The sequence below is a fragment of the Pseudochaenichthys georgianus genome, chromosome 16 (assembly GCF_902827115.2).
Source record: "Pseudochaenichthys georgianus chromosome 16, fPseGeo1.2, whole genome shotgun sequence".
Lineage (NCBI taxonomy): Eukaryota > Metazoa > Chordata > Actinopteri > Perciformes > Channichthyidae > Pseudochaenichthys > Pseudochaenichthys georgianus.
In genome coordinates this window covers 26,798,830-26,826,001 of record NC_047518.2, presented here as the reverse complement: position 1 = coordinate 26,826,001, position 27,172 = coordinate 26,798,830, and the positions used below count along the sequence as shown (strand labels likewise).

Sequence of the window (27,172 nt, the reverse complement as noted above, 5' to 3'; positions counted from 1 at the left end):
TGAAGTTTAAAAGTAAGACAATCATCAAGCCAGATACCAAGGTATTTGTAACAGGTAACCACTTTGAGTACTTGTCCTTGCATAGTAACAATATCCAAAGCAGTGTCTGTAGTCTTTTTAGCTTTAGAAAAGAGCAATACCTTGGTTTTATCAACATTTAAAAGAAGCTTAAGCTCAGCGAGCTGAGTCTGAATAATGTTAAAAACAGCCTGTAATTTAACAACAGCCTCCTGAATGGAGGGACCTGCACAGTACAGCACGGTATCGTCCGCATAGAAATGTAAAGTAGCTTCATCCACATTTTCACCTAAACTGTTGATATATATGGAGAATAAAAGTGGACCTAAAACAGAACCTTGAGGAACACCATTAGCATATGGAGAATAAAAGTGGACCTAAAACAGAACCTTGAGGAACACCATTAGCAATGTTCAACCACTCAGAAGACAGCCCATCAAAGTGAGTTCACAAACCACCCTACTGCATGGCTGGATATGCCAATACTGAGTAGCCTCTGCTTCAAAATGCGATGATCGACGGTATCAAACGCTTTGGAAAGGTCAATAAATAGAGCTGCACAACTCTGCTTATTATCTAAAATACTCGTAATGTCATTCACCACTTTCATTGTCGCAGTGACGGTGCTGTGTTGCTTTCTGAAGCCTGACTGATGTTTAGACAGGATATCATTTTTATATAAAAACTCCTTTACTTGTTCACTCAAAGGAAGAAATTGTCCACTTACTTTACTTGTATATAAAAATGGCTTGCTCATAGAGATAAACCACCAAGTCATCACTCCTCCCAGCTAGTCAAGTTACTGTTTCGTACTTCACTCATGCAGGAGGCAGCTGTTGTCAATAATCTCTCAGATCTAACTCTAGCCTAGTACCTGTATACAGATAAAGTCAGAGACTAGCTGTTGAACATAGTGAAGTATTTCGCAACTAAAGAACAGGATGTTTTCCCCAGGAGTTAGAGGAGACCAAATACAGAGCTGAAAGAGAGTGATTAGTAAACTAAAATTCATTGTATGTAGAAAAACCTAATCACAATGATTGTTCTATTTCGTCCCTACTGACCGCCAGAGGCGGTGCTTTAGCACTGGATATGTCCATCGCGCGCATGCGCAGCTCGAGTACCAATAACAACAAAGTCACCTGTGACCCACGTGACACCGGCTATATCAGCCGGTATTGTCAGAGGATCTGTTCCTTTTCATCTTCTCGCTGCGCGAGGGTACCGTGGCTAAGTTATCGTAGCCTACAGCGTTCAGGTTTGAACGTTTGATCTGAGGGATTTCTCTGTGCAAACAGCTTCGAAGCTTCGAAGCTTCGCGACTGACAGTCGGGGCTACGGGTCGTTAGACGCGTCCTCCAGGAGCTGCGCCGGCTGTGCAGAGCCTCGACAGACAGGTTTGTGTCAGCTTGTTGCTGGTGATGGCTGTGTTTCCACACCCGCTCCCAGCCAAGTTGTCCTGATTACCGTCTTATTGTTTGTGGCTTAGACTTTCTGGTGACGACAGTGTTCCCGCTTCCTCTCCCATAAAGTTGCCCTTATGCTCTTTTGAAAGTTCTGCTTGTGGCGTTGTGCCCGAGCTATCATTAGCATTTGAGTCCCAGCTTTGGCTGCGTCCCTCATTCGATTTAGTATGGAAAGCCAAGAGTGTCATACTTTAAACCCGTTTTTCGTTTAGATGCAGAAAGTAAGGTAAGTACTTTCTATTTTCTAGAAGCTATTATCTGGTCTTAACATTTGTGTTCTGACTTGGTCGCTTGATTGTTAGCAGCAGCCGCTTGGCTAACACCTTGCTGTTGAGCTTAACTATTAACTCAGGGCAGTGCTCCCGCTCCCTGTAGCATAGGGTTTGATTGCAGTAGCGCTAGATCGTTGTATTACTGCTCCTAGTACTAGACTCCTAGCACTAGGATGATATGCAGAGAACATCTTCACGGCGGGTGCTGTGTGCTCGGCATGTGCGGTTACTACTGTAACCAGACACGGTTCTATGCGGGCTGTTCTCTTTCTTAGAAGCTAATTATCTGGTCTTAACATTGTGTTCTGACTTGGTTGCTTGATCGTTAGCAGCAGCCGCTTGGCTAACACCTTGCATGTACGGTTAAGCTTCATTATTTAACTCAGCCGGTGAGGGCAGTGCTCTCGCTGCTGCTCCCGGTAAACGCATGGTATGGTTGCAGTAGCGCTATATCGTTGTATTTACTGCTCCTAGTACTAGACTCCTAGCACTAGGACGATATGCAGAGAACAATCTTCACTGTGTGTGCCGTGTGCTCTGCATGTATGGCCATTAAGGAGGATTTCATCCTCCCAATATTATATTGTCTAGTGGGCAGCCGTTGGCTGACACTTTTAGGCACCGGCCACAGTTACTATTGTAACTAAGGTTCTAAGCCGTAAGTACTGGCCATAATTACTACTGTAACTACGGTTCCAAGCTGTGTAAGTACTGGCCATAGTTAATACTGTAACTACGGGGTTAAGCCGTAAGTACTGGCCATAGTTACTACTGTAACTACGGTTCCAAGCCGTGCACGTACTGGCCATAGGCAATACCGTAACTACGGCTCTATGCTGTGTAAGTACTAGCCATAGTTACTACTGTAACTACGGTTCTAAACCATGTAAGTACTGGCCATAGTTACTACTGTAACTACGGTTCCAAGCCGTGCAAGTACTGGCCAGAGTTACTACTGTAACTACGGCTCTATGCTGTGTAAGTATCCAAGCCGTGCAAGTACGGGCCAGAGTTACGACTGTAACTACGGTTCTAAGCCGTGTAAGTACTGGCCATAGTTACTACTGTAACTACGGTTAGATGCCGTGTGAGCCCTGGCCATGGTTACTGCTGTAACTACGGCTCTGTGCTATTCTATTCTTTAGAAGCTAGTTATCTGGTCTTAAACATGTGTGTTATTTGACTTGATCTCGCTTGATCGTTAGCAGCAGCCGCTCGGCTAACGTCTTGCGTATACTGTTAGCTTCTTTATTTTACCTAGCTAGGTGAAGGCAGTGCTCTCGCTCCCGCTCCCCCTACCGGTAATGCGGATGTAGCTACATCCCTTTTTCTGTTCGGCGAGTAGTAGCACCGCTCTACTCTTCCCGTTCAGCAGGTAGCCGGTAAAGGCTGTGTTCCCGCACCCGCTCCCGGTTACACTGCATCTGGCGTTCAACTCTAACTTAACCAGTGAAGGCAGTTCTCGCCCCCACTCCTGGTAGACGCCAAACGGCCTCGTTTTTCCGTTAAGCAGGTAGCCGGTGAAGGTTGTGTTCCCGCACTAGCCCCCGGTTACACTGCATCTGGCATTCGTCTCTAACTCAACCAGTGAAGGCAGTTCTCGCCCCCGCTCCTGGTAGACGCCAAACCGCCTTGTTTTTTCTGTTAAGCAGGTAGCTGGTGAAGGCTGTGTTCCCGCATCCGCTCCCGGTTACGCTGCATCTGGCATTCGTCTCTAACTCGACCAGTGAAGGCAGTGTTCTCGCCCCCGCTCCTGGTAGACGCGGAACTGCCTTGTTTCTCCGTTAAGCAGGTAGCCGGTGAAGGCTGTGTTCCCGCACCCGCTCCCGGTTACACTGCATCTGGCATTCGTCTCTAACTCAACCAGTGAAGGCAGTTCTCGCCCCCGCTCCTGGTAGACGCCAAACTGCCTTGTTTTTCTGTTAAGCAGGTAGCTGGTGAAGGCTGTGTTCCCGCACCCGCTCCCGGTTACGCTGCATCTGGCATTCGTCTCTAACTCGACCAGTGAAGGCAGTGTTCTCGCCCCCGCTCCTGGTAGACGCGGAACTGCCTTGTTTCTCCGTTAAGCAGGTAGCCGGTGAAGGCTGTGTTCCCGCACCCGCTCCCGGTTACACTGCATCTGGCATTCGTCTCTAACTCAACCAGTGAAGGCAGTTCTCGCCCCCGCTCCTGGTAGACGCCAAACTGCCTTGTTTTTCTGTTAAGCAGGTAGCTGGTGAAGGCTGTGTTCCCGCACCCGCTCCCGGTTACGCTGCATCTGGCATTCGTCTCTAACTCAACCAGCGAAGGCAGTGTTCTCGCCCCCGCTCCTGGTAGACGCTAAACTGCCTTGTTTATTCTGTTAAGCAGGTAGCTGGTGAAGGCTGTGTTCCCGCACCCGCTCCCGGTTACGCTGCATCTGGCATTCGTCTTAATTTAACCAGTGAAGGCAGTGTTCTCGCCCCCGCTCCTGGTAGACGCTAAACTGCCTGGTTCCGTTAAGCAGGTAGCTGGTGAAGGCTGTGTTCCCGCACCCGCTCCCGGTTACGCTGCATCTGGCACTCGCCTCTAGCTCAGCCAGTGAAGGCAGTGTTTTCGCCCCCGCTCTTGGTAAACTGCCTTATTTACTAATCCAGCTAGGTGAAGGCAGTGATCTCGCTCCCGCTCCCTCTGCCGTAACGTGGGTGTAATTACATCCCTCTTTCTGTTCGGCGAGTAGCAGCAACGCTCTACTCTTTCCATTAAGCAGGTAGCTGGTGAAGGCTGTGTTCCCGCACCCGCTCCCGGCTACGCTGCATCTGGCTACCTACAGAATGGTTCATTCATGTAGCGCCTGTAGGGTTTCTCTTGAGCCCGAGGACGGCCACGACCTCTGCCCCTCCTGCCTCGGCCGCTTCTGGCGGTCAGTGGGGACGAAATTCGAGCATCTGAGGGAGGTTCTCACGGTAAACGCCTGCATGAGCTGTAGCTGCATGCCTCGGGTGCTCAGAGTGGCTCGAATCACTGAGGTGGAACGTCTGGCAGCAGCCAACAGACACCTCTCCTTGTCACGTACTCCTCCAGATCAATTCGGCCGTTCCCGGCGACTTGAGGGAGCGATGGCTTTGTGTGCTCCCCCCAATAGAAGGACTAGAAATAGGCTGTCCTCTAAAGTGGATCGGCTAGCTGCCGATAGGGGCATGATGAAGTCGCCTCTTGGCCCTTCAGCCTGGGCCTCGGTTGGCGCCCCTCCTTCGGCTGACGCACCTCCTCCGGTTGACGGAGAGTCCTCCGTCGCGTACCAGTCGAGCCAGGGGAGCTGTTTAGATCAGCTGCCCTGGAGGCACTGGAGTGTGCCGCCCAAGCTAGGCAGACCAGGCAGCAGCACTCGGGTCCTCGCAGACCTGTGCCCACTCCCAGCAGGCCCAGGTGCCGCTCTAGCACCCGCACTCAGCCGCCGGATTACAGGGGTGGTCTGCAGAGGTCTTAGCGGCCCACTCAACCGCCTCCCAATGACTTTCGTGCCCCATGTCGCCCGCCTTCCAGGCGGCCTCGTGCCCCAGAGCCTTACCGGAACCCCCCCCCAAGAGGCTCCAGGGTCCGGGGGGCTGGGCTCTGAAATCCCGGGGGTGGTCTGCGGCTGCTTTCCCAGCAGCAGCTCAGTTTCTGGGCAGTCTGTACTTCCGTCCCTTGGGTGGTTTTCACCTTAACCCAGGGGTACGGACCGCAGCTCCGGCCCCTAGCCTTCGGCTGGGTCTAATTGACAGTCGTCAGCGATCCGGCAGGGGCCCTACCTCTGGGCCAAGAGTTGTCCGTCCTTTTGTCCAAGGACGCAATCAACCCAGTAAGATCCTCTGCTTAGCCAGGGGGTTCTACTCGGCATACTTTCTCGTGAGCAAGAAAGTCGGCGGATTTCGCCCGATCTTGGACCTCAGAGGAATCAACAGATTCCTGAAGGTGCTGCCATTCTATATGCTGACTACTGCATACGCACAGGTGGAGTGGTTCCCAACCGAGGGATGCCTACTTCCACGTGGGCCGGGCAAGAGGGTGCCTTATATTCAGTTCCTCCGGCCCTTGGGCAGACTGGCAGCTGCCTCGGCCGCTGGGTCCTTAGGCCCGCTGTCGTTGCGCCCCATGCAGATGTGGCTGAACAGCCTTCACTTGGACGCCAAGTGGCACAGGCACAGTGAAGTCAGGGTGTCGCAGCATTGCTCCACTCTCTGTCACGCTGGAGGGGCAGGGCCTATCTCTGGTAGGCGGGCCCATGGGCGCCATCCCATCCCGCCAGGAGACCATCACCATAGGTGCATGTCTCTCAGGGTGGGGTGCAGTGCGGCAGGGCAGGACCGTTCAGGGTCAGCGGTCTGCCCAGGAGAGTGCGCGCCGGGTCAACGTGCTAGAGCTTCGGGCCGTGCAGCTTGCACTCACGCACTTTCTACCCCAACTGGGAGGCAAGAATGTGCGTGTTCCTTGGGGACAGCATGTACATTGTTGCTTGGACAACAGTCCCTTCTAGATAGTGGACGTTCTCACTCCACTCTGAATTTATGTGGCTGCGATTCTGCCCAACATGTTCGGGTCGACGGCGCAACGGCGGGGTGCCACAGGTCGGTGTCCCTCTTGCACCCCGAGGGCTCCGGCTTGGGACCTGCCCTTGCTGCCGGATGCCCTATCACCTCCTCCCTTCGAGCCCCTGGCCCAGGTGGGGCTTAGGTGGCTGCCCACAAAGGCAGCATTTCTGCTTGCCATAGCCTCAGGGAAGTGAGTCGGGGAGTTGCATGTCCTCTCCATAAACAATACATGCCCGAGGTGAGACTCTCAGGCGTTGCCCTTTGGGCAAATGTGGCATTCCCGCCCGGGGTCCTTCCACAAACTCACTTCAATCAGCCTGCCCAGCTGGCACGCTTTGACATTCAGGAGTACGGCACATCGAGGTTGCTGTGCCCTGGGGGTGCCCAAAGGGCGTATATCAAGGCTACTGCCTGTATACGGCAGGAGGAGCAACTCTTGAGTTTGCCCTGGCGGCACTAAAGGAGGTTAGGCCCTCTAACCAGTGGCTTCCCCACTGGGTTGTCGATACCATCTCACAGGCTTACGGGGCCAGTGGCCGCCCCCTGCCACCAGGCTGAGATGCCACTCTACAAGGAGCATCTCAACATATTGGGCTGCCCTGAGAGGGGTGCCCCTGGAGACCATCTGCGCCGCGGCGTCGTGGGCGTCTTCTGGCACATTCTCCAGTTGTCATCAGGTCAATGTCGCCACTCCCCATTCTTTGGGCGTGGTCCTTTTGCCGAGCTCCGCTGCTTCCAGTGGTGAGCAAGGGCTTGGATTCTTCATGACATTGTTGGTATAGGTCATCCAGTGCTAAAGCACCGCCTCTGGCGGTCAGTAGGGACGAAATAGAACGATAGTTACGGCTGTAACTACGGTTCTATGAGTCCCGGATGACCGCCAGAGTTCCCTGTCACTCAGAATTCTTGTGTGCTCGCGAGAAGATTCGGGGAACAGATCCTCTGACAATACCGGCTGATATAGCCGGTGTCACGTGGGTCACAGGTGACTTTGTTGTTATTGGTACTCGAGCTGCGCATGCGCGCGATGGACATATCCAGTGCTAAAGCACCTAGAGGCCAAAAGCAAAGATTTTCCTTATTTTTGAAAGATGTTAAGGAAATAATTTTTCTGAAAATCACATGCTTTTACTATTTGACTCAAATGTAATCGTGATACATGAGAGGTACACACTGTGGCTAGAAGGATTAAAGAGTGGTGGAAAAGGAGGGGCTACTTAATGACCAGTGTTAAATTGAACCTCCTTACTCATTAAGTGGACCCGGGGAAGTCGGGGAAGGGATTTATTGTGCCTGTTTGCAGGCAGGGCCGGATAGCGGGGTGGAGCACAGATGCATTTTGGGGAAAATTACATACAGTAATGACTAACCCAAGCAACAGAGCTGTTGTCTGTAAATTGGCGGTCATTTCCGTGCTGCATACACTTAAGTTTGAAACACACTGCTTATTAGAGTCACACTAGAGCACACCACCCTAAAAAAACACACACACATGCTTACATGCAACACCTATTAAATACACATGAAACCACCTGGAGAAGTCAAAATGACTTAGGGGAGCAATTTCTAAAATAGAAACATGTATTTTATTGCACACATAAACTCACAGCTGCATCACATACATTGAGAACGCAGGGAAACTAGCTCATCATGATTGTGTCATCTCAGCGAGATAATTATTAACAAACACACACACGCATCCATTACATCTGCTTTTGGATGTTGGGGTTTGTGGAGTAAACCCAAACAGACAATATTCACATGAAGTCATTTCCCCTCGTGCCTCATTATGCTTAGTCTTCAGAATCAGGAGCATTGCGTCTGTAAGCTTCCTCAGATTAGTGCATATTAACAGCGCTCAGCTCCCTGTGTGGGAGTCTCTTTCCTGTTCTTGATTAAAGGGGCGATAAGACACACACACATTCACGTTACACATATATTAATACACACTGAAATAGAGGAAATGCAGAAATGTTTCCCAGTCTCCCATGTCTAATTGAGGGCCTCACAGGGACCTCAGCGTGGTATTTCACTGTCCCCTGGAGCACAGTCAGGAATAAGTTCATTTAGTGGTATAGATCTTTTTTTCTAACTTCGTGATGTATGCAAATATGAAGGAAGTATTATGTCTGCAATAATACCATGTTAAATGTTCCACGATAAAAGGTCCCGATAGTAATTTTACTCTTAAACGTTGGCACCACTGCATTTTGTTCTCACTTTGTCAGTGTGGATGTGCGTCAAAAGACAGCAAGAGTGTGTTAATAATTGGTTTATCATGCTAACAGTAATCACAATCTTCTCCCTCTCTCTTGTCTGTCTCTTTATCTTCATAAAATGACTTTCCTGCAGTCTGAAGGTGGAAGTGTGTGCAGCAGTGAGCGGAGTGGGGATCCCCAGCTCTGTAGGTAAGCAGCTGTGCACTGTGTGGGCGAATGACAGAGGGAGGGACAACAGTCAGAGCTACCTCCAATGTATCACTCATAAGAGTTTCCTGCTGTGAAACTGCAGCTCTGCCGCGCCGATCATAGTGGAGAACAAAGGGTGGAAACAAGAATAGGGTAGAAAGACACAGACAGCGGAGGTGTAAAGTACTGTTTCCACTGCCCTGTAGAGTAGAGCCCCTCCATGGTGCCTTACTTCGTAACTAATGGGATGTAATGTACATTTAAAGCGAACGAGCACGTGGATTCAACAGTTAAGGAGTTTCTGGATCGCCTATTTCACTTTCAATGTCAATGCTTTTCTCTCACCTCTCCATCCGTCTTCACCTCTTTATCATTACTTCCTGTCCAGACCTGAGAGCAGTGCTGCAGCTGGACTGGTTGAAAGGCAACCGAGGCGGAGTTAAGAGAGTTATGTTCCTGGACACGCAGCAGCCTCAGCGCACAGGGCTCCTGAAATTGGGACACAACCGCCCACGTTCATGCCTGAGCTACACCATCTACCTGAGAGTGAGCAAATCACACACTGCACAAACATATTTAGTAGCTTTTGTGTAATTCTGTGTATTTACATAGGTTTTTCAACTGTTCTGTTCTGTTTTTAAAACTAAACAAGGTTGACTTACTTCATATTTTCACCTCTTTCTTATGCTTTCTTAGGAGGAGGAAGATTTCAGGGACAAATTGACCCCGATCTCACTGGCTCTGAACTACAGCTTGGCTCCCCCATCTCATGGCCAAAACCTCCCGCCTGTCCTCAACCATTACAGCAGCACCTTCCTTCAAGAGCATGTGAGTGAATATATACAGTATAAGCATAATATCTTACATACATATATATAAAGTTTAGTATTGTCCCGGTTTTCCATATTGGGATTTGGCTATTTTGGTTCCTTCTATTCCATGTTTGTCCATCATGGAAAAGGGTCCCTCCTCTGTTGCTCTTTCTGATCTTTCTTATTTTTCCCCCAGTTAAATGGTTTCCTTTTTGTGGAGTTTTTCCATATCCCAAATTGTGTTTCTTAGGTTGAAAGGTGTCATATGCTGGATAGATTGTAAAGTCCCTTGAGGCAAGTTTGTGATTTATTATATTGGGCTAAATAAATAAGACCGAATTGACTTGAAGCCCAATTCTGAGCACATACTGCCACATTTAGGACTTGAGGTTATATTTAAGTCACTCGTTCTTTAAAATGCTTAGGCACACACACATCATCTGTTTTACCTTTCAAGCTCAACCTTACCTGTTCACAGGAAAGATCAGATGGTCAAGCCTGTAAACATAGACATTCTTTCCAAGCGAAAGTTCATCATTCACAAACTTAACTATAAATAAATCAAAACTTCCCTGCACAGCAATATATGTCAGGCGGGTGCAGGTCAGTCAATAAGTATTACATCTTAAATGTTAGATGTAATACTAAGAACAGTGGAGAAAGGATAGAGAAATAAGGAGAACACATTACAAAATCTTAAATTAACCAAACCTCAGCACTAAGTCGGTGCAAACTTAACCCAAGACTTTTGACCCCTTTTGCATGGTAAGAGTCTATATGTTTACAGCACCTGCATCCTGGTGGGTTTGTTACTATTTTGGGCTTCATGATGATGTCCAGTGTACCTTAACAATTTCCTCATGACAATCCCCTTCTCTGTGCCCCTCTTCCTCCTCAGGCTTACATTCTCCTGGACTGCGGTGACGACAATATTTGTGTCCCCGACCTGGAGCTCTCTGCCAGCATGTAAGACTGACACCAGCACCTCTGACCTCAACCTGTAAACACTCAACACTTCACACTCACCTAAGAAAGTATGCCTGTTACTCCTCACACAATGAGCAAAGTTTACACTCAAGTTGCTCACATTATAGTTCCATTTACCATATGGTGTGTGTATGTATGTGTGTGAGGGTGTTTGTGTGCATATGTGAATTAGCCTACTCTCTCTATAGTGTTTCCAGCTGTACGATATCTCCATGGCACCGTTATACAAACATCCTGTCACCCTCAACTGACACACACACACACACACACACACACACACACACACACACACACACACACACACACACACACACACACACACACACACACACACACACACACACACACACATGTTTGTCCGGGTCATGGGTATTGCATTCCATACAGCATGAACCAATAAGGTCCAGTCCTACAAAATTACAGACTGAATTTGAAATAAAAACACGGGACAAGAGTTGAACATTCTTTTATGTATCTGCACCAAAGTGCTTTATTTTCTATGTCTTTTACATGACTAAAAATACCCTTTTCTCTGTGTTCTTCTCTCCTTTTTTATAAAACACACTCACAGGGACCGCTCAGAGCTGGTGATTGGAGACGATAATCTGGTCATGTTGACCATCACTGCAGTGAACCAAGGAGAGGGAGCCTATGAGACAGAGCTCCACACACTGATCCCACCGGAGGCCGACTATATTGGAGTAGAGCGTAGAGTGGAGGTAAATAAATAAACACACCAACACACACATTTGTCTTAAATCAATTTGTTTTATATTGAGAGCCAATGGAGTGGAAACTTTATGTCTCGTCATGATTGATTACCGAGTGGTCTTTTGAAATGAGGGAGTTTGCTATTTGAGCAGGGGCGGTTCTAGGGGGCAGGGGGGTCCACTGACTTTGGACCCCGATGTGGCCCCCCTGAAAAAAAAAAATAGTTTATGATTAAACGATTTCTTGCCTGAAAGAATAGGCGGAACTAACGATATTTGTCATTCTAGTCGGACCCATTAGATCAAGGGTCTCCAACACGTCGATCGCGTGGCGTCATTTCCACTGGAGACAGGGGGGACACTTTTCGAAATCCTGTTTCCCCCACTTTACAAATATGTTTATTCTTTTTTAACGCAAGCCGTCATCGCCACGGAGCAGCACACAGCCTTTGTGAGCGAGCGAGACAGAAAGAGCATACCTTTATCTAGTTAATATAGTTGTACAAAATAAAGTTTGAAATCATTCCAATGTGTACTATAGGATAGTAAAAAAAATAACTGTTTAAAAGGGGAGTGATTAGTAAAATATGCATAAATAAAAAGAAAGAATGCTAACTAGGTAACATAAGATAAGAATAAACAAGTTTAAAGAGCCTGTGACAGCATCCCAACAACTGTTGTGCAATGAAATATTGGGCTACTAGTAATCTCGAACCGTCAGTTTAAAAAAGAAAAAGCGATACCATTCCGTTAAATATCAATAATTTCGAACATCGCGGGGAAATTCCATCGACTCATTTTGAAGTTTTGGGGGAAGCCGGAAACGGACAAAGTGTGTTGTCATGCGTAGAAATGGTGAATTACTGAGATTAGGCACGTTAATAACGTTTTAATGAAGTTGACTACAGTATATTCATATTAAGTCAGTGCTTTCATGTCAATTCGGCGAACATAAACATAAATGATCGTGGTGAAGATGATTATTACATTAGGATTAAAAATCGGGAGTGAGAGCTGCTGAATTTCCTCCCGTCAGATGTGATATAAAAACAAATCGATTATTTTTGTAGTTGTAAACTCAAGTGGATGAAACTACATTTATTAGTGCTTTCATGTCAATTCGGCGAACATATGAACACATTAAATGATCGTGAGGATGATGATTAAAATCGTTTGTTTGAGCCGGTCTGCATTTCCTGATGAGAAAACAAACCGATGCTTTTTGTAGTTGTAGTACACCAACAACATGGATTAAACGTGTGGTTTTTTTACCACAATGTTGGGGAAATTAATGGATAAAATGCACGGATTATTATTATTATTCCCACTCCGATCGGGACACTTGGTCCACCGTTTCCCCGCAGCGAGGCTCCCCCCGTTGACAGTTTACGTGGGCTGGGTGCAGTGGCGGACTGGCTATCGGGACGAATCCAGATGGGCCGGTACCGAAGTGGGCCGGTCGGATAAGTAACTAGCACATCCCCCATAGGCGGCGCGTGAGGCTCAGGTTTGAGAAGGCTAAATAACTTCTTTTACCTGAGGCTGCCCGCCTCCGGCGTCTATAGAAAAGAGATCAACTCAGTGTGCGGAGTTTAAATCTCTCAAGTCATATTACAGGATAAAGGAAATACAGTTTAAACTGCCGTATGCAGAGAAGACGCCGACGTTTCGCACTTATCATTCATATTACATCATCAATCAGATCATCGATCATATAATATCATAATTAGAGCCGGGACTCGATTAAAAAAATGTATCTAATTAATTAGAGGCTTTGTAATTAATTAATCGAAATTAATCGCATTTTTAATCAAATATACATATTTGACCTGAGAACAGTGAGAAGCAATTTCACATGGATTTTACTCCAAGTGGTCTACAGTCGAGTGCAATCCAGTGAGCCAGGGAGGTGGTTATTTCTCAGACGTGGACTTACTTATCCTGGCCCTGAAACCAGTCATCTGGTTGAGTGTGGGTTGGGTCAGGGTGTGGTTCCTTGCACTCGGAGTCGGGCTAACGTCCACGCTAGCTGCTACAGTACTTGCTTTGCATTTAGGTGATACTTTAGGCTTGATGTGCTGCGGTGATATGCAAATCTTTTTTGCATAATTTGCACACAACCGTGCTCTTATCGACGCTTCCACCCGTCCGTTTTTTAAAACAAAATGTCCCATCCACGGGGCCGACCAAAGCGGTCTCATCAGCTTGTTCGTTGTTTGAAGTCCCATGCTGAAGTCATGAACGTTAGTTGGTGCTCCAGTATAATCGGTACGCCTGAAACTCATCCAGTGAGAAACGTTCCGCTGTGCAAAAATAAGTGCTATTAAAATGCGTTAATTTTTTGAACGCGTTAATTTTTGTGTAATTAATTAATCTTAATTAACGCGTTAAAGTCCCGGCCCTAATCATAATATATCATATATTTCCTTATCTGAGTCAGCTTGCAGCCTCATCTGGCCGTGCAACACTCAGTGTCACAGACTGTATGCAGAAGTATTATTTAACACATTATGTTGACAAAACACTCGAGACAAATGTAATTAAAGTCAGATCCACTCGTGTCTTAGACGTGAACGCGCTCTCAGCTGGAGAGAGAAACCCTGGCTTGATTTACCGAGTTGATAACCAGCGTCGTCGTAAGACCGCTTAGCGAGATCTCGTTTGTTAGTTTGTTGTTGTTAGTTTGTTTGTTACTCAAACATATCCAGGGACTGTTGAACTGGCTTCGTAGTACAGGGCACAGGTGGCTAGCAGCGCTAAGGTCAAAGACACAGACATTATACATTATATTTGTATTTTACCAGGATGCAGTGACACAAATATTTACATATTTACATTTACTATCTACAGCACCCGCCGCCCCTGACATCCCCCACTCCCCCCGTTGACAATTTACTAGCGGTACCGAAGTGGGCCGGTCGAGAGTCCCGGGATGATTTTTAGTCCCAGTCCACCACTGGCTACATGACCTATGATCGCCCATATTGACGCACCTCATTCCTAAACTTCTAACAGATACAACATAAACCGATCCTTCAGCCTCATATGAGCTCTCAGACACGTTCAAAATTAAACTGTCATCGCTGTCTGAGCTTGCTGCTGTGTGCGCCGTCGTGCGTTTACATCTGACTGTATATATATAAAGGTTTACATGCAGATGCTGGGATCCTGAACGGTGCAGCTGGAGCGCTGTGCCCGCAATGACGTCACCCATCATTTGGCGGGACTTGAAGAATCCGCGAGAAGATCCAGAAAATTGTCAACATTGAAGGCAGATTAATGGTTATCAAAGTACAAATATCCAAAATCAGTTCAGTAACGGTTTTCAAGGGGACAATATGTACTCAAATTGATGGGTTTGGATGATGGGGGAAAACCGTGTCACAGGCTCTTTAAGTGATTTGTCATTGGTTGTGATCATATTCTAAAGATGTGTTGATTATTGAAAAGTATACAGCTCCCTTTCATATGAGTGTTGAGAGCTGTATCCATAAATTCATTTTGTGCTCAAAGTGCACCAGATTGATGCATTTAACTTCAACAGCACACAAGGGTTAAAGGTAAGCATATAATAATGTTAAAATGTGCTAAATATACACACTGCAAAAAACAAAAAAAAGGAGTAAAAGTAGCTAACCACTTGTTTTATTTTTTGAAAGTAGCTCTCATCCTAAAAAAGGTTGGAGACCCCTGCATTAGAGCGTAACAACTGTAACTATAAGTATCTGAAAAAAATATGTGTACTGAAACAAATACCAATAACTTTATTGCATTGTTTTCTTATGCGCAAGTACTTCATACTGTCTTTGTCTTTTTCGTCTTACATTTATTTTGACCCCCTCAGAAAATAACTGGGCCCAGCCTGGCCCCCCCAGTCAAATTGGTCTAGAACCGCCACTGTATTTGAGGCTGCAGTTACAGTATGACATCACATCCTGGTGTGTCTCTGTGGCGTGTGTTTGTTTGGAGTGATTAAGGCGAGGCTATCAGCAGGTTATGCTTTACTGGCAACAGCCCGAAAGCCCCTATTCTGATTTTCAAGCTGCATTAGTGACCACGGAAATGGATAGGGTCAACTGCTTTGTGTGCAGAGTGTGTGTGTGAGTGTATATCTGTGTGTGTTTTCCCGTGTGTGTGCGCTAATGAGTGTAATGGGGCTGTTTGATTGATGAGGTTGTTAGTGTCGAAGCATTCATCACTCTTCCTCTCATGCCTTCCCCCTCCCATCACTCCATCTCTTTTCCACCCCCTTGCACCCTTCCCCCTTTGATGCTGTTATCCGTCCCTCTATTATTCTTTTATTTCCCCTCTTGACTCTACAATGCTCCCCATTTGTCGCTTTCATTCACTTTTGACTCATAAACTTGACTTGTCTTTCTCTCCTCTTCTCTTTTCTCCTGTCTAGTCCCTGTCTCAGCTGAACTGCGAGTACAAGATGGTCAATGAGTCGAGAATGGTGGTGTGTGACCTCGGGAACCCGATGATGGCTGGGACAGAGGTGAGTTTTTACACACAAAAACACACACACACACACTTTTTCAATAAAACATCCCTTTCCCTGTCGAGAAGCTGCCACTGTTATTCCTCAGGTTTAATTCACACTGATTGATGGTTTGCAATGTTTACTGATCATCACCTTGACCCTCATTCCTCACACTTTGACTCCCCATGCTTCCAACTCTGTGTGTGTGTGTGTGTGTGTGTGTGTGTGTGTGTGTGTGTGTGTGTGTGTGTGTGTGTGTGTGTGTGTGTGTGTGTGTGTGTGTGTGTGTGTGTGTGTGTGTGTGTGTGTGTGTGTGTGTGTGTGTGTGTGTGTGTGTGTGTGTGTGTGTGTGTGTGTGTGTGTGTGTGTGTGTGTGTGTGTGTGTGTGTGTGTGTGTGTGTGTGTGTGTGTGTGTGTGTGTGTGTGTGTGTGTGTGTGTGTGTGTGTGTGTGTGTGTGTGTGGAATGTAATAATAATCCATTTAGCTCATGGATGGATGACACATGCAGGAAGTCAAGGCTTTGTTAAATAAAGAGTGGGCCTTTCCTACATGAAATTCTACAACACGTATGTGTATGTGTGCCACAAAGCATGTCACATGTGCTTTAGTGTGTGCAAGTGATAAAGTGTGTGTATTACCGTGAATGTAGGGTCTCTAAAGGTGTCAAGGTCGCCACAGAGGTGCATTTTCAGCTGTTAAGGTGACGCAAGGTATACTGATAAATCAATTATGAGGTCATGTTTCACTGTTGGGGGTGGAGAGCACAACAAGGTAATCTGAAGGGGACGTGTGCGTATGCGTGCGTGTGTGTGCTCCCTAGCCATCCAGATGTTTCCCATATTTAACTCTCCCCTTGCCCGTTCAGGAATCTGTGAGCTTATGCAGAACATACTTCCATATACCCCATACACACTGAAGCTAAATTGTACAACGAAATAGTCGATGGAGTTCACTCCTTGTGCCACATGACACAGCATCACTGAGCGGGGTGAGAGGTACAAGCCTGAAGGAAAGATGGTTTTGGCTTCAGTAAGCACATCTGCCTGCCTGCCTGCCTCTCTAATGCTTTTTCTTTTGTCCTGATTTTTGTTCAATGAGCTTTGTTGGAATTGAGCAGAATTTAACATATTTTGCAGCAGCTTTGGTACCAATCAATGGTTGATTACAAAGATGTCTGGGCAACGATTCAAATAATCATATAGAATATAAAAGAAAACTTTAAAAAGAGCGCAGTTATACTCACATCAAATTTTAAATGCACAGCTATTGGAAATCCGCATTAATGAAAAAAGTAATGCCTTTATACATTTACACAGATTTAAAACCACAGGTATGGTGTGCAGGTATTATGTTTTTTCCCCATAACATGTGAAGTCTGAGTTTGAGTCATTTGTCAATATGATACTTATTTAAATCATAACCCTGAAACCCTATATTTAATTCTCCTCATCTAAAATGTTTTGAGTGTCTGGCCTCAGGCCTCTGTTACTGTGCTTTTTTAAGCTTTTTAAGCACAGCAACAGAGCCGTGACTGTTAAATTGTTATTCGTTCCAATGGATGCCAATGGTGACAAGTCTGTATGGCTGACATCAATTATTATAATGCCTTCTCAAACCACTGCCCCACATAAACCACTTCTCCCAGCATTGTTTTAAAGAATCTTCTTTTTGCCAAAATGTGGTTAAATGCATAACTTAGCAAAAGCTTTGTAGCTTCGAGAAGGGCAGTAACCGAACACTGAAGCAGTCTATTCAGACATATTGTGGAAAATCATAATTATTTGAAAAATAAATACAGCGTATAATCTGGCAATATTGCACGAGCGGTTTGAGAACATTTCTGTAGATGTTTTGATGATTTTTCTCCACCATAAAAATGTACAATATGTTGTAAGCTAAATGAAGCTGACTACAGCTGATGGGCTCTCTTTAAACCTTTACTGCTGGGATGTGACGTTCAAAATATTTTAAGAGACACAGATGACCTCTTCAGACTTTTGTTGCACCGTCTCTTTCCGGAGTATCGTAGCAGATAGCGACGTCTCCTCTGAACGAGTCATACTCTTTTGGTTTCTGTCTCTTTAGATCTTTCCTGCCTGACTTTGTAGTTCTCTACCACACCCCCCCTCAGGCCTGTCTGGTGAAGTGTTAGTGCGAGTCTGCATGCTGTCATTTCCTCTAAGGACCATGAGTTTGACCTGTTGTTCAGTCTGGCACACATGAGAGCATGCACGTCCGTCCACACTGTCACACAGCGACAAGCGTGTGTACACACACACACACACACACACACTGTCGTCGTACTGCAGTTGAAAATGAACTTAATCCTCTACGTGTTTTGAGTTAACCTAGAGGAGAGGAGATTTAAATTGTGGAGAGACAAGAAACTAAAGTGTAGTTTTTGAGTGTGTGCAGTCTGCATTGTCAATGATTTAATATGATTCTGTTGTTAACACAGACCAGATCGTCTGCCTTTATAACTGTCTGTCTATCCCTGGTCATTTTAAACATGGTGTGGCCTTTGATGTAAAGATGCATCTTATCCCGGTCTGTTTTTTCTCTCTGCCTTGTCTCATTAACTGTCCTCCTCTTTCTCCTGTCACATGTGTTTTACACGTTCTCTCTCTTTTTTTTTGCTTTTTCTCCACACTCTTGCCCAGCTGTCTGTTGGTTTGAGGTTTTCTGTCCAAAGGCTGGATGATGCCGGACTCAAGATCAGATTCGAGCTACAGATCCACAGGTGACACGCCCCCCAACTCTCACGCATACCCCCCAACCTCCCACACACAACCACAAACAACACACACAAAGAGCTGTTTGTCCTTCTTCTGAGCCATGTAAATAAGTTCTGTGTCTGTCGCGATCTCGTCGCTGTGGTTTGATGAAACTAACCGCAGCGACTGAAGAAGACAGATGGCCCGGAGGAACTCCAGGGAGGAGACAAGCCCTACACAACGTATTCACTGTTTGTTTCACTGAATTGATTTTGATACATCACTAGGCACAGATGGCTAAATGTTGGCCGGACCCGCTGCCAGGGAAATGCTTATTGGAGTCAGCTGAACATAAAAATACAGCTTTATTATGAGCTTTTACTTTCATACACATGTATGCATTCTAACACAGCCTGTTGTTATATTTTAGCAAATACATACAGAATGAAGCGCATAGTCGTTGAAATGTGTGTATTATTGTATTATCTAAACTCCCTTTAAATCTCTCCACAGTTCCAACAAAGACAACTCCAACAGCAACCCAGTCAGTTTAAATCTGTCCATCGCTGCCAGAGCTCAACTTGATTTACGCGGGTGAGTCAAGCGTCTTTGCGTGTGAGAGCGTGTCGTCTTCTCGGAAACACAGTGACAACTTCCTTTGTTGCTGCGTCTGATTCACAAAAGATACACTTGATCTGGTTTCGGTCTAAACTTTTTGGTGTTTGAAGAATATTACTCTCCTATTATAGTGTTTAAATGTGTGAGGCATGTTTGTTTACCGATAGAGAACAGCATGAAAAACATTAACCAAATAAATGTGACCAAATAAATGTGACCTAATCATGTGCGCATGAGTTACTTTTAAGCCTTTGACATGTTCATGGATGCCCATATGCCCACTGACACACACACGCACACACTTCAAAGTCTGGAGCCCTGCGTGGCTTTGTTTGGGTGTGGTCAGCTGTTCATACAAACAGAGGAGAATGGGATGAGAGAGATGAGGACATAAGAGTTCCTGGGTTTGTAAAGTTAAAGTGTCCTACCTAAGCTGGGTTCATCTAGCATTTAGAATTATGCATTTTTTAACCAAAGTAGGACAGGGTGATTTGGTCCATCATGCTGTGTGCTAAACCAGGTAATTTGCTGCCCATTTATCTTACCTTATGCTACCATACAGACGTAAACAATTTTGACAACTTTCAGTATGCAAATCGAGCAGAATCAGCTTTGCACCAAACTGTCGACAGTCTCTTAACCCCCTGAGACCCACATAGGACATTTCCGTGTTTTGCCTTATAAATTGTCATTTCTTTGCAGTATAATCAAGTTGTACACATCCCAGAAATCAGCACAACCTCAGCTAATGATATATATCACTCATTAGAGACTTATATATACACTATAATATGGGATATTTGCCCATAAATAAAAAACTAAATAAAATTGCACACATTTATTATCATTGTATCAGAACTGATTAGAAGATTCTAACTTATTCTGTTCATTAGTTATGCCCATTCTTTTGTGTTAACTTAGCTATATTATATTATATATTTTAGCATTCAGGTGAGTTAGTGATGGTACTGTCTTGCCATATAAAAGCCACAAAGTGTATATCTTCCAGACATGAAATACCAGACCCTCCAATATGACAACTTAGATGTTGTTCTTCTGGAAAGGCTCAGAATTGTACCTTTCCGTCATACTCACTGCCCCATACTTAACCTATCAGTGTGTGTCTGCATCAGTATCACTGAGTTGTTTCTCCTCTCTTCAGGGTGTCTCATCCCTCGCAGGTGGTGCTGCCATTCCCACGCTGGGAGCCCAAAGAGAAGCCTGTCAAAGAGGACGATGTGGGACCGCAAGTCACACACATCTATGAGGTAAATGCACTCCATACATCCACACACAGCTGAGTCTCATGTGAAGAGGAAGGTAGAGGGGCTCTCAGAGAGGAAGAGGTATAGGCTGGGTTGCTTTGTATTAACCACAAAGCAGGTCACATCTGTAGAATGTTTGGATGAAAAGAGCGGAAAAATAGGTGTCTAAAGTTGTAAATTAGGCTAAAGCAAGACAGGGGCTCTGTAGGATTAAGTAAACAGCAACACACACACACACACACACACACACACACACACACACACACACACACACACACACACACACACACACACACACACACACACACACACACACACACACTCAGTAAAACCAGTAGCTCCATAAAGAATTAGGCTCTGGCTGATCAAAGGTCTCCAGCTCAGAAGTAATTACTGCTGTGAAGGTGGGAAAAACAGAGAAGGGGGGGGAAACAGAAAAGGGCAAAAGGAAAGGGACGGAAGGGAAAAGTCATTATTCTTAAAAGTGGACAAAGTTGAATGAGTATTAATCACTGAAAAGGAAAAACAAGGTCAACAGAGGTACAGACATTTAGATATAAGGAGGGAAGAAAGCAGACAGGTTGGCGACAGATTACAATAGGTGTGTGTGTGTGTGTGTGTGTGTGTGTGTGTGTGTGTGTGTGTGTGTGTGTGTGTGTGTGTGTGTGTGTGTGTGTGTGTGTGTGTGTGTGTGTGTGTGTGTGTGTGTGTGTGTGTGTGTGTGTGTGTGTGTGTGTGTGTGTGTGGTGTGGGGTGTGTGTGTGTGTGTGTGTGTGTGTGTGTGTGTGTGTGTGTGTGTGTGTGTGTGTGTGTGTGTGTGTGTGTGTGTGTGTGTGTGTGTGTGTGTGTGTGTGTGTGTGTGTGTGTGTGATTTCTTTTTATTTTAAAGGGACGACTGCTTCTTTGAACCCGAGTGCAGCCGTGTCTGGCCTGTCCTGCAGCTGATAATGATTTTCATTTGGTGCTTTTCCCAGTTAGCAGCTGCTTCTACTTAGAGAGGACAGGGTTTTTTTTTTTTGCTCTTGCAGAATTCCTGCCCTGCAGCACCAGGATCATGTCCTGTTTGGATGACTTGCTTCAGTGTTAATTACTGTGTGTGTGTGTGTGTGTGTGTGTGTGTGTGTGTGTGTGTGTGTGTGTGTGTGTGTGTGTGTGTGTGTGTGTGTGTGTGTGTGTGTGTGTGTGTGTGTGTGTGTGTGTGTGTGTGTGTGTGTGTGTGTGTGTGTGTGTGTGTGTGTGTGTGTGGTGTGTGTGTGTGTTTGTGTGTGTGTGTGTGTGTGTGTGTGTGTGTGTGTGTGTGTGTGTGTGTGTGTGTGTGTGTGTGTGTGTGTGGATGAATATACATCATGGGGTAGAACATGAGGATTTATTGAATTGATGGTTCATTTAAGCTCATAACTCATTTATCCTGATTTTGGTGTGGAATGATGAGCCAGGTGATGCTGTAGGTTTTTCTTGTCTTCCATTTCAATCCCCAGTGACTAAAGCCGGCGAAGGTATTATCTTCACTAAAACGCAGGTGGCCCGTGTCATCATCCCAAAGTTATGATAACCTAATTATAGCCTAGGTCACTTGAGACCTACTAATAAGACATAAGAAAGCTCAATGCTGACATCTCTGTGTGTTTTTTCTGTTCCTTCTTTGTCTCCAGCTCCATAACTCTGGTCCCAGCAGTATTCAGGACGCGGAGCTTCAGGTCGGCTGGCCTTCCCGTTTCCGTGACGAGAACCTGCTGTATGCCATGGAGATCAAAACTGACGGACCAATTAGCTGCCGGACGAACACCAGCCTCAACCCACTTGGCCTTCAGGTAACACAACATTGTATAAACATAGACAAGCTTATGCATGCAAACACATATTTTACAAGATCCAAGTTTATAATTAAGCCCATATTGCCTGCAGTGGAAATAAATATGCTTTGTAGAATTTCTAACCACTTTCTGTGAAACCACCAGAACCACTGCAATTCTGAACTTTTATTTAATATTTGCTTGCGGCTTATTCTTCCATTTATTTCTCCATCATATAAACCCGCTGATTTAAAACATAATTGTAAGCGCTGTTCTGACTGCTTTCAATGTTCTCTGCCAGTTGGCTCTAAGTGATTGGGGATGGAGCATTATGCTTATTAGCAGAAATTAGATCTGGAGTAGTTTCCAATGTGTATGATATCATCTGTAGAGTAATTCTAAAAGAAAACACACAGTGATTTATAAAAGGGCATACTTATGTTAGAAACTAAAATGCTGCTAGCTGTAATCATATATGAAAACAAGTCACAGCACGTGTTTTAAGAATGAGATTATTTTCTTTCCTTTCTTCCTGATTCGGTCATTTTCAACTACTCAACATTTCACAGTGTCCCTGTCATTTCCTCCGTGTGGACTAGACTGATTGACACACATTTTGTCAGCAGACACTTCTTTCACGAGCAAGAGGAGTGCTTACATGGGCTCTTTGTTGTTGCTTGGACGAACACATTTAAATATGTTAATTGGGGCTCTGGTAACTTGTGACAGACAGTAGTTATTTTACAACATTTCATCTAAATCAATAAATCAGAAACATATATATTAAATGAAAAATAACGAAATAGTTTGAGGCTGAACAGTAGAAGCCACTATTGCTGAAACTCATGATCGCTTCCCACCAGCCCACACCGCCATTTCCATTCATAAAAAGCCGAGGAAACTTGACTGGCTAGTGGTTGATTACCACAGTTTTCCCTGTGTTTGGGTAATAAATGTAAGCAAGGTGACTTTTAGTAAAACTTTATTTAATAGTTGGCCGGAGGGGCTGGAGTTGCAGGAAGAGATGGACACAGTTGTTCTTGTTGTTGCTATGTTGCTATGTTGTAAACAAGAGTAAACAAGGCATTTTGTCCACATTGTGTTCAATGTTTTAAATAGTTTTTCTCTCACATTTCCCTGTTTTGAGCCAAACTTTCGGTAGAGGAAAACAAATCTCTAGCTACATCTTGTGGGATTAGATCATTGATTCTTGTTGGTTGCTGTCATCTTAACTGCTTGAGCTTCAATCAGTAAATTAAATCTCTTTAAATCGCCAAATATCACACATGTTTCCACAGCTGGTGGGTTCTTTTATTACATCCTTAAAATCATACTTTATAAGCATTCTTTGTCCTCAGGTCCACCATCTCCTTCTCATTGGCTGTCTGTGCTTCATCAGAGCCCATGTGTAACACAGACAATACTTAACCACAAAATCTAATAATCAGTAGGTTTTTAAAAAGTAACTGTCCTCAAAAAGCCCAAACACATGCTTTCGCTTTAAGATAAAATAGAGACCTGTTGGTATGAGAGAAACATAACATGTATTCTTCTTTGTTTTCTACGTCATCATCTAAATATGTCTTTTTAACACTTTCCTTTTCTGTCTCAGATTTCTTCTCTCCAGGACACACCTGAGCTGTTGGGTTTCTTGAGGAACGCCAGCGCTCCTCATCACCGCCACAAACGAGCCACCACTGCAGCTGAGAGTTACAGCGGTAAAACCTTGGTGAGCCTCTCCTTCGTGTACATTCAAAAATGTCCCTGAAAAACTCATAGTATAGAATGTCATGGGAAAATTCAGAGCGGTGTTTCTAATATTCTTCTTGACCTCTCACATAAGTAAATGTGAAGGACAAAAAACACCCCTCAATAATATTGTCCACTTTGTTACCTCTCTCCAGAACTGCACCAACGTCTCCTGTCTGAGGATCACGTGTGTGGTTGGCCGGTTGGATCGTGGGCAGAGCGCGGTGGTCAAGGTCCGTTCGAGACTCTGGGCTCATACTTTCCTGCAGGTCAGTGTTTTCAACTGTCGTCTAGAAGTTGATTATTTGTTTGATGCTTTTCATTTAAAACAGCGGTTGTAAAGGCAAATTCACTTAAAGGTCCATTTAGTGGCAGTTCTGTACATTTGATAACATGAGGGGCAGCTGTGACTCCCTGGGTAGTGTAAAAGCTGTTTGAATGTTTGATTGAAAGAGGCAGCGTTCAAGCATGTCAATTCTCCATTTGAGCTTTTTCTTCTATGTGAGCAGAATGATTTTCCCGTTTGTCATCGCTGTCCAAATGATCATTTATGAACTTTAGGGACTTCTCCTCCAAGTTGTCTAAAAAGCTAAGTCTCAAAGTTGTAATTGTACAATAAATGTCTTACGAGCCAAAAATAATAATAAAAACATGTGAAATTGCACATTTTAAATAATAATGTTATTTATGTCTTACAGCGGCGTAATGACCCCTACATCCTCAACTCTTCTGTGTCCTTCATTGTCACAGCCATGCCCTACCGCATCCAACCCTCCAGTCTGCCTCAACACACCTCCTCGGTAAGTAACAGAAGTGTGTGAGTGTTAGAAAAAGGAAATGCACCAGCACCTAGAAATACTAACTGAATCTCTCTATGTCCAACAGATGGGGACCCTGGTTCTGTGGGGGACTCCTGATGTCTCCTTTGCTGTCCCCCTCTGGGTCATCATCCTGGCCATACTGCTGGGGCTGCTGGTGCTTGCCATGCTAACGTTAGCCATGTGGAAGGTAAAAACACACATTGTCCAGCATTCCTTGTAGTAGTTTGATTATCCAATATGACACTAATGGGTTAATGTGATTCCCTCAGTGTGGTTTCTTTGACCGGGCGCGGCCCCCAGCTGACGATGACATCTCCGACCAGGAGCAGCTGACTTCTGATCAAACAGGGGATGCATAGGAAGATGTGGGACAACCTACTACCAAAAGACTGTGGTTTGGGAGGGATGTGAACCTTCTGAGTAATTTAAATCAGATCTGAGATCTGTATTAGTCGGATCTTACTTTCCTTAGCTGGAGGTCCTCTTCCTCTATGGTAATGAAACTGACAGTCTGAAGAGCGCAGCGCCACACAGGCTGGGACCAAAGAACGAGGTTCAGAGTGGGACCAAAACACACTAAACCGGCCCAATCACACACACACATGCCCATTGTTTATCCATGGTGATGAAGCGCCAGGACTGACGTCAGAATGGACAATGCTTTAAATGCTTGCTGAAGCAAGTAGACATAAGATGTATGCACAAGTGCTGTTGTGAGTGAGTGAGTGAGAGAGTGTGTGTGTCTATGTATGGGTGTATGTAGGTACTGTACATATGTGTGTGTCCTTTAGGTGCATCTCATGTCAACCTTTCCTTCAGATGTAATTATTTCCCACCCTGATTGTATTTAACTGGGCTGTATAAAGATTTTAACACACACATGCAGATGCAGCCACACACATAAACATAAAGGCACAGAGTTAATGTCTATATTTATGAATGTATGTGCAATATTTGGACGTTGTGTGATAATGAAGCTTGTTTACACTGGCATTATTTTATTAGAGCTTAATGTTTCCATTGTCTATGTATTAATTGGTATATTAGAAATAAGTGATGCTGAACAACAAAGCAATTGTTTGGATTGATTAACTGTAAAGTCCCCCTTGTACATTTTGAAGAGCAAGCAGACAAATAATTAACTTATTATTGTCTTGTCTGATACAATGACTTTAAAATGTTATCTTAAGAAACAGATGATATATCCACAGCTGAAGCCCTGTCCATATCAAAAACCCATGCTAAAACACATACTGTGTAAGGCATTTTAAAAGTGATTCATGTTGCCATTTGCTTATTTGATATTATCATATTGTGCACAGGCAGGCAGAACACAGCTGTCAGGGCATCAACAGCACGCTGAATATAAAATGAACCCTTAATGTGTCATGATTGAGTTGTGCGTTTTTGTTAATGTGAAGTTTGATCAGAATAAAGTTATGTTTGATTACTTTATTTCCATCCATTCAACTGGACCATACATTGTATTATAATTTATTCTATATCCACATGCTTTGGGAATATTCATTATGAATCGGAACACATGTGGATATACCTACTGTATAGCATTGATAAAGTAGCCGGAATCCTTTTTGATTGAATTGTATACAAAAGATTTGGATCCGAGGCTGATGTCTCCACCTCCAAAGGAAGGACTCGTGGTCCCCCTGGTGGTGCATTGTGGGAATGAACCTGCATCACTGTTTATCTTGAGGAGCAGCACAGTGAAAGGTGTAGATGTGTGAGGAAGGACAGGGACCTCTGGTGGTGATCCATGTATGTCAGAATACATTTCAGATAGAAGCCGGTCTGTTAAAAATGCTCCAGTGTTTTCCTGCTAGAAGATGCTCTGGACAACCGCTTGTCGTAACATAATATATATATAGTATAGTCTGTAAATCTGCAATGCATGATGGGATATTGATTTTGTGGAGCCCCACAAAGTGTTGTTTTGGCAGGTGTGTTTTCTAGTGCTGTTTTTAGTTATGAGACATGAACATTTATTGTTCCAATATGTGTTGGACCAGCAGAGCCTACAGTTCACCCACAAAGGGGAATCCACACTGCATCTAACTGGAATATTCCTTAAAGAAAACATGCTCCGATCTAATTATCTCAGGTGCAGTATAGCATGTTTGTCACTGCTTTTAATCAGCAACCTTTCAAATGTATTGCCAACTTACACACAATCATTTTGTTTGACATGGAGCTTCCCTGGTGTTTCGGTTGTGAGTGATTCAATGCACATGTAGCTCAGACTGCTGCAGTTATTAAATTAGTCGCTCAATATTTCAATAATTGCATCAATTCAAACACCACGTGTGTTTAATGAGTTAGAAATATAATTACTACTCATCAGCGGGGGAAGCTAGTAACCCAGATCATTTTAAAACACAGCGTGAGTGATTTACATGTTATCTGCTCCTACCTTCAACTGAAGGCCTGTGTGCATGTTCTCGGCCCATTGTGCAGCGCTGCTGAACTCATTCAGGCCGTGACCTTTAATGGTGCGCGTCATGTGAC

General features: G+C 44.8%; 1 protein-coding gene across 1 annotated transcript in view; it reads left to right on the top strand.

Moving 5' to 3' along the window:
- itga8 (integrin, alpha 8) overlaps positions 1-26,091 on the top strand; it is a 48,436-nt gene extending 22,345 nt beyond the window's left edge. The window contains exons 16-30 of the mRNA XM_034103308.2: positions 8,641-8,696; positions 9,085-9,242; positions 9,393-9,524; positions 10,407-10,474; positions 11,067-11,214; positions 15,611-15,703; positions 18,350-18,429; positions 18,917-18,997; positions 20,184-20,289; positions 21,939-22,097; positions 23,692-23,808; positions 23,984-24,097; positions 24,527-24,628; positions 24,714-24,836; positions 24,919-26,091. Of these exons, the coding sequence (XP_033959199.1) occupies positions 8,641-8,696; positions 9,085-9,242; positions 9,393-9,524; positions 10,407-10,474; positions 11,067-11,214; positions 15,611-15,703; positions 18,350-18,429; positions 18,917-18,997; positions 20,184-20,289; positions 21,939-22,097; positions 23,692-23,808; positions 23,984-24,097; positions 24,527-24,628; positions 24,714-24,836; positions 24,919-25,008 (1,627 nt within the window). The 3' untranslated portion in view covers positions 25,009-26,091. The remainder of the gene's footprint in view (positions 1-8,640; positions 8,697-9,084; positions 9,243-9,392; positions 9,525-10,406; positions 10,475-11,066; positions 11,215-15,610; positions 15,704-18,349; positions 18,430-18,916; positions 18,998-20,183; positions 20,290-21,938; positions 22,098-23,691; positions 23,809-23,983; positions 24,098-24,526; positions 24,629-24,713; positions 24,837-24,918) is intronic.
- Positions 26,092-27,172: the final 1,081 nt, after the last annotated feature.